This window comes from Cuculus canorus, chromosome 35, assembly GCF_017976375.1.
Source record: "Cuculus canorus isolate bCucCan1 chromosome 35, bCucCan1.pri, whole genome shotgun sequence".
NCBI classification, from domain to species: domain Eukaryota; kingdom Metazoa; phylum Chordata; class Aves; order Cuculiformes; family Cuculidae; genus Cuculus; species Cuculus canorus.
This window is the reverse complement of record NC_071435.1, coordinates 198,227-214,804: the sequence shown is the minus strand read 5'-3', so window position 1 is coordinate 214,804 and position 16,578 is coordinate 198,227. Positions and strand designations below refer to the sequence as shown.

General features: G+C 62.4%; 2 protein-coding genes across 2 annotated transcripts in view; both read left to right on the top strand.

The window, feature by feature from the left end:
- Positions 1-9,015: 9,015 nt before the first annotated feature.
- Positions 9,016-11,962, top strand: ZNF574 (zinc finger protein 574). The gene has a single exon (XM_054052594.1). The coding sequence runs from the start codon at positions 9,062-9,064 to the stop codon at positions 11,945-11,947; it is 2,886 nt and encodes a 961-aa protein (XP_053908569.1). The 5' UTR covers positions 9,016-9,061; the 3' UTR covers positions 11,948-11,962.
- Positions 11,963-16,399: 4,437 nt separating this feature from the next.
- GRIK5 (glutamate ionotropic receptor kainate type subunit 5) overlaps positions 16,400-16,578 on the top strand; it is a 4,295-nt gene continuing 4,116 nt past the window's right edge. The window contains exon 1 of the mRNA XM_054052574.1: positions 16,400-16,481. Coding sequence (XP_053908549.1) covers positions 16,400-16,481 — 82 coding nt within the window. The remainder of the gene's footprint in view (positions 16,482-16,578) is intronic.

Sequence of the window (16,578 nt, the reverse complement as noted above, 5' to 3'; positions counted from 1 at the left end):
CCCCGCCGCCGGGCTGATCTCGTTAACGAAGCTTTAATTACAGCTGCCAAACCAAATATGGGCCCGGGCCGGGGGGGCCGCGACAGATACCTCAGCTTTGAGAAACCAAATAGACCTGGGGGGGACCATCCCCAACCCCCCCAGACCCACCAGAGCCACCGGGGGCGCGGGGGGGGGGCAATGGGGGGGATGTGATGGGGGATGGTGCTTGGAGATCGCCGTGGTGCCATCATGGCCTTGGAGGCCTCCTTGAGTCATGGCCTTGGGGTTCTCCATGGTGTCATGGCCTTGGAGACCTCCTTGAGTCATGGCCTTGAGGTTCTCCATGGTGTTATGGCCTTGGGGACCTCCTTGAGTCATGGCCTTGAGCTTCTCCATGGTGTCACGGCCTTGGAGACCTCCTTGAATCATGGCCTTGAGGTTCTCCATGGTGTTATGGCCTTGGAGACCTCCTTGAGTCATGGCCTTGAGGTTCTCCATGGCGTTATGGCCCTGGAGACCTCCTTGAGTCATGGCCTTGGGGTTCTCCATGGCGTTATGGCCTTGGGGACCTCCTTGAGTCATGGCCTTGAGGTTCTCCATGGCGTCATGGCCTTGGGGACCTCCTTGAGTCATGGCCTTGAGGTTCTCTGTGGTGTCATGGCCTTGGGGACCTCCTTGAGTCATGGCCTTGGGGTTCTCCATGGCGTCATGGCCTTGGGGACCTCCTTGAGTCATGGCCTTGAGGTTCTCCATGGCGTCATGGCCTTGGAGACCTCCTTGAGTCATGGCCTTGAGGTTCTCCATGGCGTCATGGCCTTGGAGACCTCCTTGAGTCATGGCCTTGAGGTTCTCCGTGGCGTTATGGCCTTGGAGACCTCCTTGAGTCATGGCCTTGAGGTTCTCCATGGTGTCATGGCCTTGGAGACCTCCTTGAGCCATGGCCTTGGGGTTCTCCATGGCGTTATGGCCTTGGAGACCTCCTTGAGTCATGGCCTTGAGGTTCTCCATGGCATCATGGCCTTGGAGACCTCCTTGAGCCATGGCCTTGGGGTTCTCCATGGCGTCATGGCCTTGGGGACCTCCTTGAGCCATGGCCTTGAGGTTCTCCATGGTGTCACAGCCTTGGAGACCTCCTTGAGTCATGGCCTTGAGGTTCTCCGTGGCGTTATGGCCTTGGAGACCTCCTTGAGCCATGGCCTTGGGGTTCTCCATGGCGTCATGGCCTTGGGGACCTCCTTGAGTCATGGCCTTGAGGATCTCCGTGGTGTTATGGCCTTGGAGACCTCCTTGAGTCATGGCCTTGAGGTTCTCCATGGTGTCATGGCCTTGGAGACCTCCTTGAGCCATGGCCTTGAGGTTCTCCATGGTGTCATGGCCTTGGAGACCTCCTTGAGTCATGGCCTTGAGGTTCTCCATGGTGTCATGGCCTTGGAGACCTCCTTGAGTCATGGCCTTGAGGTTCTCCATGGTGTCATAGCCTTGGAGACCTCCATGGGGTTATGATCTTGAGGTTCTCCATGGAGTTGTGGCCTTGGAGATCTTCACGGAGCTGTGTCCGTCAGGTCTTCATAGTGTTGTGGCCTTGGAGGTCTACATGGGGTCATGACCACAGAGACCTCCACGGTGTCTTGGCCTTGGAGGCCTGGGGGACATCCATGGGGTCACGGCCTTGGAGATCTTCACAGAGCCATGGGGAGATCCATGATGCCACGGCCTTGAGGTCCTCCACTGAGCCATGGCCTTGGGAAGCTCTGTGGCCCTTGAGGACTTCCATGGCCTTGGTGACCTCCATGGCATCGTGGCTTTAGGAGATCTCAGTGGTGTTATGTCCTCAGGGACCTCCGTGGTGTTTTGTCCTCGGGATCTTCTGTAGCGTTGTGGCCTTGAGGACCTCCTTGGGGTCATCCACCACGTCCATGGCCTCGAGGACCTCCACAGTGGCACGTCCTTGTGCTCCTCCATGGTGTCACGACCTTGGACCTCCATGGTATCATGACCTTGAGCTTCTCCTTGTGCCCACATCCGTGAGGTTCTCAATGGTGTCACGGCCTTGGGGACCCTCATGGTGTCACAACCTTGACGTCCTCCATGATGTCATAACCATGAGGTCCTCCACGATATCACGGCCTTGATGACCTCCCTGATGTCAGGACTTTAGAGACCTCCGTGGTGTCACCTTGAGGTTCTCCGTGGTGCCACCTCCTTGATGACACCACGACCTCGAGGTCCTCCATGATGTTGTGGCCTTGAGACCTCCATGGCTTCATGACCTCGAGGTCCTCCATGATGTTGTGGCCTTGAGACCTCCATGGCTTCATGACCTCGAGGTCCTCCATGATGTCGTGGCCTTGAGACCTCCATGGCTTCATGACCTCGAGGTCCTCCATGATGTCGTGGCCTCGATGACCTCCATGGCTTCATGACCTCGAGGTCCTCCATGATGTCGTGGCCTCAATGACCTCCATGGCTTCATGACCTCGAGGTCCTCCATGATGTCGTGGCCTTGAGACCTCCATGGCTTCATGACCTCGAGGTCCTCCATGATGTCGTGGCCTCAATGACCTCCATGGCTTCATGACCTCGAGGTCCTCCATGATGTCGTGGCCTCAATGACCTCCATGGCTCCATGACCTCGAGGTCCTCCATGATGTCGTGGCCTCAATGACCTCCATGGCTTCATGACCTCGAGGTCCTCCATGATGTCGTGGCCTCAATGACCTCCATGGCTTCATGACCTCGAGGTCCTCCATGATGTCGTGGCCTCAATGACCTCCATGGCTTCATGACCTCGAGGTCCTCCATCACCTCATGGCCTCGATGACCTCCGTGGTGTCCCCTCGATGACCTCCATGGTGTCCCCAAGGGTTGGTGCCCCCTCCTCGCTGTCCCCTCCCCTCCCCAACAGCCAAAGAAGAGGGGGTGCCCCCCCCCGGCCCCCCAACTCCCCCCATGGACAAATACCTCATAGACCTCAACCAAAGAGCCGCGGGGGGGCGGCGGCGAGGGGGGACCCCAACCCCGGGGGGGGGCAATTTAGGGGGGTGGGGGGTCCCCCACTTCCCCATCCCAGTGTGTTTCCCCCCCCCCCAGTTAATTGGGGGGGTCCTAATTAATTGCGGGGGGTCCTTATTATTTGGGGAGGTCCTCATTATTTTGGGGTTCCTCATTAATTGGGGGTTCCTCATTAATTGAGGGGGGGTCCCTCATTAATTTAGGGACCCTCATTAGTTGGGGGGGTCCCTCATTAATTAGGGGGTTCCTCATTAATCAGGGCCGTCCTTCATTAATTGGGGGGTCCTCATTAATTGGGGGGTCCTCATTAATTGGGGGGGTCCCCATTAATTAGGGGCGGTCCCTCATTAATTAGGGAGCCTCTGTTTAATTAGGGGCTTCCCCATTAATTGGGGGGTCCCCATTAATTGGATTCCCCCCCCTATTCCCAGTAAGACCCCAGTTCTCGGTGCACCCCCTTTATCTTCGGGGGGGGTCCCTAAGTTCGGGGAGGTCCCCAGCTCTTAGGGGGCTCCTCCGGTTCTCGGAGGGTTCCCCAGTTCTTGGGGGGGGTCCCCAGTTCTTGGGGGTGTCCCCAGTTCCTGGGGGGGTTCCCCAGTTCTCGGGGGGACCCCAGTTCTTGGGGGTGTCCCCAGTTCTTGGGGGGGTTCCCCAGTTCTTGAGGGGGTCCCCAGTTCTTGGGGGTGTCCCCAGTTCTTGGGGTGGTCCTCCAGTTCTTGGGGGGGTTCTCAGTTCTTGGGGGGGTCCTCCAGTTCTTGGGGGGTCCCCAGTTCTTGGGGGGCTCCTTTATTCTAGGGGGGGGATCCCCCAATTCCCAGGGGGACCCCATTTCTCGGTGCATCTCCCTTCTCTTTGGGGGTTCCTCTAATTCTGGGGGGGGGGGGGGGTCCCCACTTATTGGGGTCCCCCTTTATGGGGGGGTCCCCAATTCCTCCTCTCCCAAAGCCCTCCCCCCCCCCTTTGGGGGCTCCCAGGGGGTCTCGGTCCCCTCCCCCCCCCCGCCCACAAAAAAGGGGGTTTTGGGGGTTCAGGGACCTCACACTGTGCCCCCCCCCCCAAACCCGGTGCCCCCCCCCCCCGTGCCCCCCCAAACCAAAGATTCCCCTCCCCCCCCGTTTTGTAAAGACGCCAAAAGAAAACCAAAAAAACCGAGAAAGAATGAAAAAAAAAATTAAAAAAAATAAAAAAAAAGCATAAAAAAAAATAATTAAAAAAAAAAACCGAGAGAGGAAAATCGGAACCGAAAAAAAAAACCAAACCCGAAAAGGGGAAAAAAAGGCAAAAAAAGAGCGAAAAGAGGAGGAAATTTCTATGAAAATGATCCCCTCCCCCCTCGGTGACGCCGGGACCGCCCCGCCCCCACTGGCCACGCCCCTTTCCCTTGGCCACGCCCCCTATTCGTTAACCACACCCCCGTTCCCGACCACGCCCATTTTATTTAACCCCGCCCCTTCCTTTGGCCCCGCCCCAACCCTTCTTTAATCCCGCCCTACTTTTTCCAAGCCACGCCTCCCCTTAGCCACGCCCTCTCTCGACTCCGCCCCTTCCCCCGGCACTGCCCACCCATCAACCACGTGGTCGCTGAGCCCCGCCCATCAGATCCACGCCCCCTCCCTTAAGCCCCGCCCCTCCCCAACAGCCCACCACGCGCACGACACCCTTAGCCCCGCCCACTCCCCCTTAGCCCCATTCATGGCGCACTGGCCACGCCCCCTCATTCAGCCCCGCCCCTCCAGAGCCATCAGACCACGCCCCCTTCATTAGCCCCGCCCCAAGTCGTATGACAAAGCCCCCAGCCCCGCCCCTTCAGGACCATCTGACCACGCCCCATCTTCTAGCCCCGCCCCAGATCTATCTGACCGCGCCCCCGCCCCGCCCCTTCGGACCCCACCTGGCCCCGCCCACCTCTCTGCCCCACCCACACAGACCACATGACCACGCCCCTCCGTGCGGCCACGCCCCCTCCATCACCGCCCCACCCTCCCCGGCCCCACCCTCCCCCTTAGACCCGCCCACTTTTCACTGGCCACGCCTTCACATAACCCTTAGTCCCGCCCATTCGGATGAATGTGACCACGCCCCCTCCCTTAGCCCCGCCCCCCTTGGCCCCGCGTCACCGCCGCCTCCTCCGTTTCTCCGTGGGGTTTTGTTTTGGGGGGGGTTGGGGGGAGGGGGGGTGTGAGGGGGTTATTTCGATTTTTTTTGGGTTTTTTTTTTCCTTTTTTAATTGGTTTTGGTTTTGGTTTTTGTGTTGTTGTTCCGGACGCCGGTTTGTCCCCGCGCGTCCGCCTGACGGGAACAATAAAGGAACTGTACAGACCTGTCTGTGCCCCTCTGTGACCCCTAAACCCCCACCCCGGACCCCTTGGGATGCCCCAGTCCCCCCCAAATACCGCCCCCACCCCATATTGGCATGTCGTCCCCCCCACAATTCCCTTTGGTATGATCCAAATCCCCCCAAAAACCACCTTGGTACGTCCCAGTCTCCCCCCAAATCACCTCGTGGTGCCAGTCTGACCCTTTAAACGCCCCCCCTAATCCGTCTTGGTACATCCCAGTCCCCCCCGAAACCGCAATTGGTATGACCCAGCCTCTCTAAATCCCCCCCCTCCAACACCTTGGTATTACCCAGTTCCCCCCAAATCCCCTATTGGTATGACCCACCCCACCCCCCAACCACCTTGATATGTCCCAATTTCCCCCCAAAACGCCTTGGTACATCCTAGCCCCCCCAAATCCTTTCTTGGTACGGCCCAGCCTCCCCCAATCACTGCCCAAAAGACCTCAGTACGTCTCAATTGCCCCCCCAGTTCCTCCCCAAATCCCCTCTTGGTACGACCCGGCCCCCACAATCTCCCCCAAAACACCTTGGTACGTCCCAATTCCCCCACAAAATACCTTGATACGTCCCTTTAGTGCCCCCCCCAAATACCTCAGTACATCCCAATCCCTCCCAAAACCCCTTAGGACATCTCAACTTCCTCCCCCAGATCTCCTCTTGGTACATCCCGACTCCTTTCCCAACCCCCCCTTCCCCCCACTCCCCCCGCGCCTCCCGCCGCGTTGGTTCCTCCCGTTTCCAAGATGGCGGAGCCCCCGTACCCGGACGTTGCCGGCGGGGGGCGTGGCCTGCGCGGTGATTGGTCCGCGGGCGGCAGCGACCAATGGGGAGAGAGGAAGGTGGGGGGGAAGGGGGGGGCGGAGGAGAGAGCGGAGAGAGCGGAGAGACGGGAGGTGAGGGGGGGGGACTGGGGGGGGACGATTGGGGGTCTGGGGGGGTCAAAGGGGTCTGGGGGAGGGTGGGAGGGGAGAAAAGGGGAGAAATGGGGGGGGAATGGGGGAGACCGGGGGGGTAAAAGGGGTTTGGGGGGGAAATGGGGGGTAGAAGGGGTTTGGGGGGGGGGGAAATGGGGGGGTTTGAGGGGTCTGGGGGGGATTAGGGGAGAACTGAGGGGGAATGGGGGGGTAAAAGGGGTTTGGGGGGGAATGGTGAGGAAATGGGGGGGTAAAAGGGGTTTGGGGTAGAAATGGGGGTCTCGGAGGGGAGTAATGGGAGTCTGGGGGGGGAATGGGGGGCAAAGGAGGGAGAAATGGGGGTAACAGGAGTTTGGGGGGAAAGGGGGGCCTGAGAGGGGGAGAAAGAGGGGTTTGGGGGGGCTGAGGAGGAGAATGGGGGGAGAAAAAGGGAGAAATGGAGGGGGAAGGGGGGTCTGGGGGGGTAAAAGGGGTTGGGGGGGCAAATGGGGTAGAAAATGGGGGTCTGGGGGGTTAATGGGGGTCCAAGAGAGGGGAATGGGGGAGAAATAGTGGGGGTTGGGAGGGGGAGAAGGGGGGAACTGGGGGTGTAAAAGGGGTTTAGGGGTGTCTCGGTGGGGAAGTGGGGGGGAGTGGGGGGGTAAAAGGTGTTTGGAGGGAATTGGGGGTGTGAGAGGGGGAGAAATGGGATCTATAGGGGCTTGGGGGGAAGAGGGGGTGTAGGGAGGGGGGAATGGGGTTCTGGGGGGGATTTTGGGGGGTAAAAGGTGTTTGGAGGGGAAATGGGGGTTGGGGACGGGGAGAAAGGGGGGGACTGGGGAGGTAAAAGGGATTTGGGGGGAAGAGGGGGGCTGGGGGGCAAATAGGGTAGAAATGGGGGGGGTCTGTGGAGGAAATGGGGGACTGGGAGGGGGAGAAAGGGAGGACGGGGGGTAACAAGGGTTTTTGGGGGGGCTGGGGGAGAAATGGGGTTTGGGGGGGAAATGACTAAGGGGGTTATAGGGGTTTGGGGGGTCTGGAGGGAGAGGAAAGGGGGAGCTGGGGGGGTAATGGGTTTGGAGGGGAATGGGGGTCAAATGGGGTAGAAATGGGGGGTTGGGGGAAATGAGGGTTTGGGGGGTAATAGGCATCTGGGGGGGAGATGGGAGCGAAATGGATTTGGGGGGAAAGGGGGGAATGGGGGTATAACGGGTAGAAATGAGGGGACTGGGGGGAAGAAAAGGGGGGGACTGGGGTGATAATGGAGTTGGGGTGGCTAGGGGGGAAATGGGGGGCTGGGAGGGGGGCAATGGGGAGGATTTGGGTGGGTTTGAGTGGTTTGGGGGTTCTTGAGGTGGGATTTGGGTCAGTTTGACTGCTTTGGGGGGTTCGCGGGGTTCTTAAGGGAGGATTTGGGGCAGTTTGAGTGGTTTGGGCGGTTCAGGGGGTTCTCAAGGGAGGGTTTGGGTGATATTGGGGTTCTTGAGGGAGGTTTTGGGTCAGTTTGATTGGTTTGGGGGGTTCAGGGCGTTCTTAAGAGAGGGTTTGGGTCAGTTTGACTGATTTTAGGGGTTCAGGGGGCTCTTGAGGGAGGATTTGGGTCAGTTTGAGTGATATTGGGGTTCTTGAGGGAGGATTTGGGGCTGTTTGAGTGGTTTGGGCGGTTCAGGGGGTTCTCAAGGGAGGGTTTGGGTGATATTGGGGTTCTTGAGGGAGGTTTTGGGTCAGTTTGATTGGTTTGGGGGGTTCAGGGCGTTCTTAAGAGAGGGTTTGGGTCAGTTTGACTGATTTTAGGGGTTCAGGGGGCTCTTGAGGGAGGATTTGGGGCAGTTTGAGTGGTTTGGGAGTTCTTGAGGGTGATTTGGGTCACTTTGACTGATTTTGGGGGTTCAGGAGGTTCTTGAGGGGGGATTTGGGTCAGTTTGACTGATTTTTAGGGGTTCAGGGAGTTCTTGAGGGGGGATTTGGGTGAGTTTGAGTGAGTTTAGGGGTTCAGGGGCTTCTCGAGGGAGGATTTGGGTCAGTTTGACTGATTTTGGGGGTTCAGGGGGTTCTTGAGGGAGGATTTGGGGCAGTTTGAGTGGTTTTGGAGTTCTTGAGGGTGATTTGGGTCAGTTTAAGGGTTCTTGAGGGGGGATTTGGGTGAGTTTGAGTGAGTTTAGGGGTTCAGGGGCTTCTCGAGGGAGGATTTGGGTCACTTTGACTGATTTTGGGGGTTCAGGAGGTTCTTGAGGGGGGATTTGGGTCACTTTGACTGATTTTAGGGGTTCAGGGGGTTCTTGAGGGTGATTTGGGTCAGTTTGTGTGGTTTAAGGGTTCTTGAGGGGGGATTTGGGTCAGTCTGAGTGGGTTTTGGGGTTCAGGGGGTTCTCGAGGAAGGATTTGGGTCAGTTTGTGTGGTTTAAGGGTTCTCGAAGGAGGATTTGGGTCACTTTGAGTGGTTTTGGAGTTCTTGAGGGTGATTTGGGTCAGTTTAAGGGTTCTTGAGGGGGGATTTGGGTGAGTTTGAGTGAGTTTAGGGGTTCAGGGGGTTCTCGAGGAAGGATTTGGGTCAGTCTGAGTGGGTTTAGGGGTTCAGGGGGTTCTCAAGGGAGGATTTGGGTCAGTTTGAGTGGGTTTAGGGGTTCAGGGGGTTCTCGAGGAAGGATTTGGGTCACTTTGAGTGCTTTTAGGAACTCCGCCGTGTTTCAAACAACGGGGTGGCCCTCCCGTTGCCCCCCGACTCCACCTCAGCCTCACCGCCCTCACCTTTTCACCCTCCCCAGCTCCCCCCTTTTTTTCCCCTCCCCACCTTTTTTCCCCCCCCCCTTTTTCCCCCCCAGTTTTGGCAGCCATGGCGGAGGCGCCGGCGGAGACGGTGCTGTACGTGGAGCACCGCTACGTCTGCTCGGAGTGCAGCCACCTCGCCGCCTCGCTGGAGGACGCGCTGCTCCACCAGCAGCGCCACCACGGCTCCCACCGCTACCAACTCGTCGGCTTCTCCTCCGGCGACTACCAAACCGTGTCGGTGCCGGAAAACAACCAGTACCAGTGCCTGGAGTGCGGGCAGCTCCTGGTGTCGCCGGGGCAGCTCTTGGAGCACCAAGAGATGCACATTAAGCTCTTAAACCAAGATCCGGAACCTTCTCCTGCTGGAAAAGCTCTTCCCGGCGTCGCCGCCGCCGCCGGTCAAATCCACTACGAGTGCGTGGAGTGCAAAGCGCTCTTTGCCAGCCAGGAGGTTTGGTTGGCTCATCGGCAAAGCCATCGCGCCGAGCCGACCGCCGTGGTGGCGCAAGGGCAGAACCAAGCGTTGGTGGATCTGGAACATTCCTATCGGAAGCCGGAGGAGGAAGAGGAAGAGGAGGAAGGCGCAGGCGGGACGGTGCAGCTGCTGCTCTACGAGTGCGGCGAGTGCCTGCAGCTCTTCCAAACGCCCAAGGACTTCTTGGAACACCAAGCGGCTCATTTAACCCCGCCGGCACTGAACGGCACCGCCGCTAACGAAGCGCCGGCCGACCACAGCTACAAAGTGAAAGAAGACGAGGAATCGGCTTCGGTGTTGCCGCCGCCGCCGCCGCCGCCGCGGCAGCCGCCTCCGTCCGAGCTGCGGTGTTCGGAGTGCGAGCAGCTCTTCGCTTCGTCGCACCAACTGCAGCTCCACCTGCGGAGCCACCGCCTCGGCGCCTTCCAGTGCCCGCTCTGCAGCAAGGTCCTGCCGTCGCCGGCGGCGCTGGAGCAGCACCTGGGCGGCCACAGCGGCGAATCCCACTTCCTCTGCCTCGACTGCGGTTTGGCCTTCGACACTGAAGCCGTTCTCCTCACCCACCGCCGCACCCACTCCCCCAACCCTCTCCACCGCTGCCCTTGCGGCAAATCCTTCATCAACATGACCAAATTCCTCTACCACCGCCGCACCCACGCCGCCGCGCCCCCGGAGCCTCCCGCCGCCACGCCGGCGCCCTCGGAGCGCGCCGAGGCCTCGGTGCCGCTGGCCGTCATCTACTCCTCGGAGAACGCCGAGGCTTCGGGGCCGAGTTTCCGCTGTTTGATGTGCAGCAAAGTCTTCGCCAAACACCCGCAGCTGGCGCGGCACCAGCGCTTCGTGCACCGCCTGGAGCGGCGCCACAAGTGCCCCACGTGCGGCAAAATGTTCAAGAAGAAATCGCACGTGCGGAACCACCTCCTGACGCACACGGGCGAGCGGCCCTTCCAGTGCAAGGAGTGCGGCAAGAGCTTCAACTCGCAGGCCAACCTCCTGCGGCACCGCCTGACGCACACCGGCGAGCGGCCCTACGAGTGCGAGGTTTGCCACAAGCGCTTCACGCAGTCGTCCACGCTGCGCCAACACCTCTTCGTCCACAGCCGCCGCTACCCCTACAAGTGCCAGGAGTGCGGCGTGCGCTTCCACCGCCCGTACCGCCTCCTCATGCACCGCTACCACCACACCGGCGAGTACCCCTACAAGTGCCAGCAGTGCGGCCGCTCCTTCCTCCTGCGCCGCCTGCTCGAGGTTCACCAGCTCAGCCACGCCGGGCAGCAACCCCAGGTCTGCGCCGGCTGCGGCGCCGCCTTCGTCACCTCCTTGCAGCTCCGCGAGCACAAGTGCGGCAAAATCAGCCGGCATTTCGAGTGCCCCACCTGCGGCAAGAAGGTGGGCTCGGCCGCGCGGCTGCGGGCGCACGAGAAGCTCCACGGCGTCGCCGGCGAAGCCTCGGCGCTGACGGTATCGGCGCGGCCCACGCCGGCGCGGCGCGTTCCGTGCTCCAAAACCTTCGAGTGCGGCGACTGCAAGAAGCTGTTCAGCACCGAGACGTCGCTGCAGGTGCACCGGCGCATCCACACCGGCGAGCGGCCGTACCCCTGCCCCGATTGCGGGAAGGCTTTCCGGCAATCCACCCACCTCAAGGATCACCGGCGCCTCCACACCGGAGAGAAGCCCTTCAAGTGCGACGAGTGTGGCAAAGCCTTCGCCATCGCCGTCCGGCTGGCCGAGCACCGCCGCATCCACACCGGCGAGCGGCCCTACGGCTGCGAGGCCTGCGGCAAAGCCTACCGCTCCTTCTCCAACCTCTGGAAGCACCGCAAGCTGCACCAGCAGCGCCTCCAGCACGACCGCGAGGCCCTGGCCGAGACGCAGGTGGCTGCCGGCGCCGTCCTCGGCACCGTCATCGGCGCCGACGCCATTATCGGCGCCGACGCCATCACCGGCGCCATTATCGGCACCGTTAGCAGCACCGGTGCTGTTCCAACCATCGTTACCAGCACCGAGACCAGCACTGTTGGCATCCCCGACACCGTGCTCAGCGCCGACGCCATCGCCAACACCATCATCAGCGCCGTTACCGCTCCTGACGCCGTTACCAGCATCGTTACCGGCACCGGCACCATTATCAGCACCATTAATGGCACCGATGACGTTCCCGGCATCGTTCCCAGCGCTGACGCCGCTACCGGCGTTGTCGGCGGCATCGACAGTGACACTGGCGGCGTTCCGGGCGGCATTCCGGCTGCCGACACCGTTAGCGGCACCGACAGCGTTCCTGACGATGGCAACGTTCCCCAAATCATTCCCGGCACCGTTAGCGGCGGCACCGGCATCGTTCCCGGCACCGATGGCGTTCCCAGCAGCGATGGAGGCGTTGAGGCGGTTCCCGTGGCAGCCGCGCCGGTGCTGGAATCCATCGGAATGAACCCGGCGCCCCCTCCGGATGGAGCCCACGGGGGGGGCGGGGTTTGAATTGGGGATTGGGGATGGGGGGGGGCGGTGGGGACCCCTCTGTCCTGTCCTCCCCCCCCCAACCCGAGGGGTCCCAGCCCCGTTTTGGGGTGGGGGGCAATTAATTCCTGATGCAATTAAAGAAGAGAAACAGACGTGGAATGGCTTTATTGGGGGGGGGGGCATTGCACTGTGGAGGGGGTAATTAAGCCATGGGGAGGGTAATTAGCCGGGGGGGGGTCATTACCCATGAAATTAACACTCGGGGAGGGGGGTAATTAACCACAAGGGGCGTTGTTGCCCCCAGGGAGGGGGTAATTAATCATTCAGGGGCCAATTAACGCCTGGGGAGGGGTCTTTATCCTATCGAGAGGGGGTAATTAATGTCTCAAGAGGTGATTAATGGCCGGGGGGGGGGTCCTTATCCCATGGGGGTGGGGGTTAATTAATGCCTCGGGGGGGGGTCTCCACATTGTGCACCTCCCCCCCTCGGAGGGCCTCGGGTGCAGCCAAGCCACGCCCCCTTCCCCGGGCCACGCCCCCTTCCCCAAGCCACGCCTGCTTCCCTTCAGACACGCCCATTCAACAAGCCCCGCCCACTCGACGTAGCCACGCCCCTCCCACACCACGCGACAGCCATTTCACCACGCCCCCTTTCAAGCCCCGCCCACTCCCCCCGCGCCTCCCCGTCGCTTCACCACTTGGCCACGCCCCCTCCTCCCGTGGCCACGCCCCCACACCAACAGACCCCCGCCCCCTTCCACTGACCACACCCCTTCTCATAGCCCCGCCCACGCCCCTCACCCTTTCGCCGTGACCACGCCCTCTTCCTTGACCACGCCCCTCCTCCCCCTCCCTCCCGCCGCCCCCGGGGCCGCAGCCCCCCCACCCCCCCCCCATCCCCCCAATCCCCCAAAACCGAACCCACGCGGGGGGCGGGGGGGGGGGGCGTTGAAACGCGACCCCCCCTTTTCCATCCCCCCCAGTGTGCTGCGAGGGGGGGGGACATTTACACCCCCCACCCCCCCCAAATTTTCCCCCCCCCCGCCCCATTTCCCGAGGGGGGGCCCCAAAACCGCCCCCCCCCCCATTGCCTCTCTTCACCGGAGCCGCGTGCAGCGACGACCGGGGGGGGCCCGGCCGGGCCCTGCCCCCCCCCCGCCCTCCCCCCCCCCCCGCAGCCGCCGCTGCCGCCGCACCGGGCGGAGGAGACGCGGCTCGGGGCCCCCCCCGCCCCCCCCTCCCCTCCGGGCAGCCTTCACCGCCCCCCCCCCCCCCCCCCCCCCCAATCAGGGCCGGGGGGGGCTGCGGCGGCCGCGCCGAGCGCCGTGAGTGCGGGGGGGGGGCACCGGGATTGGGGGGGGAAATGGGGGCGGAGGGGGTACGGGGGTGGGAGAGGGAGGGGGGGAATTGGGGGGGCCGGGATTGGGGGGGAGGGGGGGGCGAACGGGGATGGAGGGGGGGATTGGGAGGAGCGGGATTGGGGGGGACAGAGGGGATGGGGGGGCACTGGGATTGGGGGGGAATGGGGGGGCACTGGGGGGGAGGGGGGAAAAACGACACCGAGATTTTGGGGGGAAAAATGGGGCTGAGAGGGTGCGGGGGGGGTCGGGATTAACCGGGAATGGGGGGAAGCGGGGATGGAGAGGCCGAGGGGTACCGGGATTGGGGGGGGGGGGTCGGGATTGAGGGGGAGCGACGAGGATTGGGGGGAACCGCGATGGGGAAAAGGGCGATGGGGCTGCGCCCCCCCCCCCCCCCCCATCCCCTGCGTTGGATCCGAATCCATCCCCGGTTCCCACACTCCGGATCCATCCCCGGTCCCGGTTCCCTCCCCCATTCCCATCCCCGACCGGGAGCCTTTCCCGGGATCCATTCCCAGACCCCGCGATCCGGATCAGGCCCCGTTCCCAGTTCCCGGGATCCATTCCCATTCCCCGTTCCCCATTCCCTGATCCCATTCCCCATTCCCAGTTCCCGTTCCCAGTTCCCCATTTTCCCTTTCCCCATTCCCCATTCCCATTCCCATTCCCATTCCCGGTTCCCTGATCCCATTCTCCTTTCCCCATTCCCCATTCCCCATTCCCCATTCCCCATTCTCCATTCCCCATTCCCCATTCCCCATTCCCCATTCCCATTCCCCATTCCCATTCCCCATTCCCCATTCCCCCATTCCCTTTCCCCATTCCCATTCCCCATTCCCATTCCCCATTCCCATTCCCATTCCCCATTCCCCCATTCCCATTCCCATTCCCTTTCCCCATTCCCATTCCCCATTCCCATTCCCATTCCCCATTCCCCATTCCCCATTCCCATTCCCATTCCCATTCCCATTCCCGATTCCCATTCCCATTCCCATTTTCCCGTTCCCCATTCCCAGTTTCCCCCCTTCCCATCTCCACCCCCCCCAGTCCGTCTGTCTGTCCCTCCATCCCAGGGCCTCTGTCCGTCCGTCCATCCCTGCAGCCCTCCCCCCCCCTCCATGTCCGTCTGTCCGTCCCCTGTCCCTCTCTCCAGCCCTTCCTCTTCTGTCCGTCCGTCTGTCCGTCCCTCCACCAGCCCTACATCTCCCAGGGCCTCTGTCTGTCTGTCCGTCCCTGCAGCCCTCCTCCATCCACCCCCCCCCCAATCTATCCATCTGTCTGTCTGTCCCCGTATCCCTCTCTCCATCCCCCTGTCCGTCTGTCTGTCCCTCTCTCCATCCCCCTGTCTGTCTGTCCATCCCTGTGTCCCTCTCTCCATCCCATGTCCGTCTGTCTGTCCACCCCTTTCTCCATCCCCATCTGTCTGTCTGTCCCATATCCCTCTCTCCATCCCTCTGTCTGTCTGTCTGTCCATCCCTGTATCCCTCTCTCCATCCCCATGTCCGTCTGTCTGTCCATCCCTGTACCTGTCTGTCCGTCCCTGCATCCCTCCCCCTGTCCCCCTGTCCCCCTGTCCCTCCCTCCGTCCCCCCCCCGTCCGTCTGTCCCCCCATCCTCCCCCCCCCCCCCTTTGCCCCCTCTCGTCCGTCTGTCCATCCCCTCCCTCCCCTGCCGCCCCCCCCCCTCCCCGGGGTCACCTGGGGGTCGCCCCACATTTTGGGGCCCCCCCCGCCCCTTTTTCTGCCCCCCCCCCCTTCCTTCCCGCCCCCCCCCCCCGTTGCTAGGCAACAGCAGCATCCTGGGAGCAGAGCTCGTTGCCTGGCAACCGTTACCCAGGCACGGGCATCAATGGCTCCCCGGGACCCCCCCCCCGAAGACCCCCCCCCCGACGCCCCCATATTGAGGACCCCCCACTTCCAATATCCTATGACCCCCCCCCGAGCCAGGGAACGCCCCCCCATATTGAGTACCCCCCAAATTTAAGCCCCCCCCTCCCGCACCCCAGGACCCCCCAGTGCCCTGACCCCCCCCCCCGAGATTGAAGCCCACCCCCCAATTGCTCCAGGACCCCCCCCAGATTGAGGGGACCCCCCAGTAGCCCATCCCCCCCTCCCAGAATTGAGGTGCTCTGGGGGTCCTGGGGGGGCTCAGGGGGGGCTCTAGGATGTTCCGGGGGGGGTGTGCCATGTTTGGGGGTTCAGGGGTGTCCCTAGGAGGTTCCTGCAGGGGTGTCCCAGGTTTGGGGGTTCAGGGGGGGTCCCTAGGAGGTTCCTGGGGGGGTGTCCCATGTTTGGGGGTTCAGGGGGGGCTCTAGGAGGTTCCTGGGGAGGGGGTGTCCCATGTTTGGGGGTTCAGGGGGGGCTCTGGGAGGTTCCTGGTGGGTGTCCCATGTTTGGGGGTTCAGGGGGGGTCCCTAGGAGGTTCCTGGGGGGTGTCCCAGGTTTGGGGGTTCAGGGGGGGCTCTAGGAGGTTCCTGGTGGGTGTCCCATGTTTGGGGGTTCAGGGGGGGTCCCTAGGAGGTTCCTGGGGGGTGTCCCAGGTTTGGGGGTTCAGGGGGGGCTCTAGGATGTTCCTGGGGGGGTGTCCCAGGTTTGGGGGTTCAGAGGGGTCCCTAGGAGGTTCCTGCAGGGGTGTCCCAGGTTTGGGGGTTCGGGGGTGTCTCTGGGAGGTTCCTGGGGGGTGTCCCATGTTTGGGGGTTCAGGGGTGTCTCTGGGAGGTTCCTGGGGGGTGTCCCATGTTTGGGGGTTCAGGGGGGGCTCTAGGAGGTTCCTGGGGGGTGTCCCAGGTTTGGGGGTTCAGGGGGGGCTCTAGGAGGTTCCTGGGGGGTTCCCAGGTTTGGGGGTTCGGGGGGGCTCTAGGAGGTTCCTGGGGGGTGTCCCAGGTTTGGGGGTTCAGGCGGGGCTCTGGGAGGTTCCTGCAGAGGTGTCCCAGGTTTGGGGGTTCGGGGGGGGCTCTGGGAGGTTCCTGCAGAGGTGTCCCAGGTTTGGGGGTTCGGGGGTGTCTCTGGGAGGTTCCTGGGGGGTTCCCAGGTTTGGGGGTTCAGGGGTGCCGCTCCCGCAGGCGGCGTTGGGGGCCGCGGTCCCCCCTCTCGATGCGGAGCGGGCGAGGATGGGGGCGAAGGCCGCGGTGCTGCTGCTGCTGGCGGCCGCCATCGCCCCCCCCGGCCTGGGCAGCGCCCCCCTGCGCGTGGGTGAGTGGGGGGACAGGGGGACGGGGGGGACAGGGGGGACACGGGGGACAGGGGGGACACGGGGGAAAAGGGGGGACGGGGGGAGATGGGGGAGTGG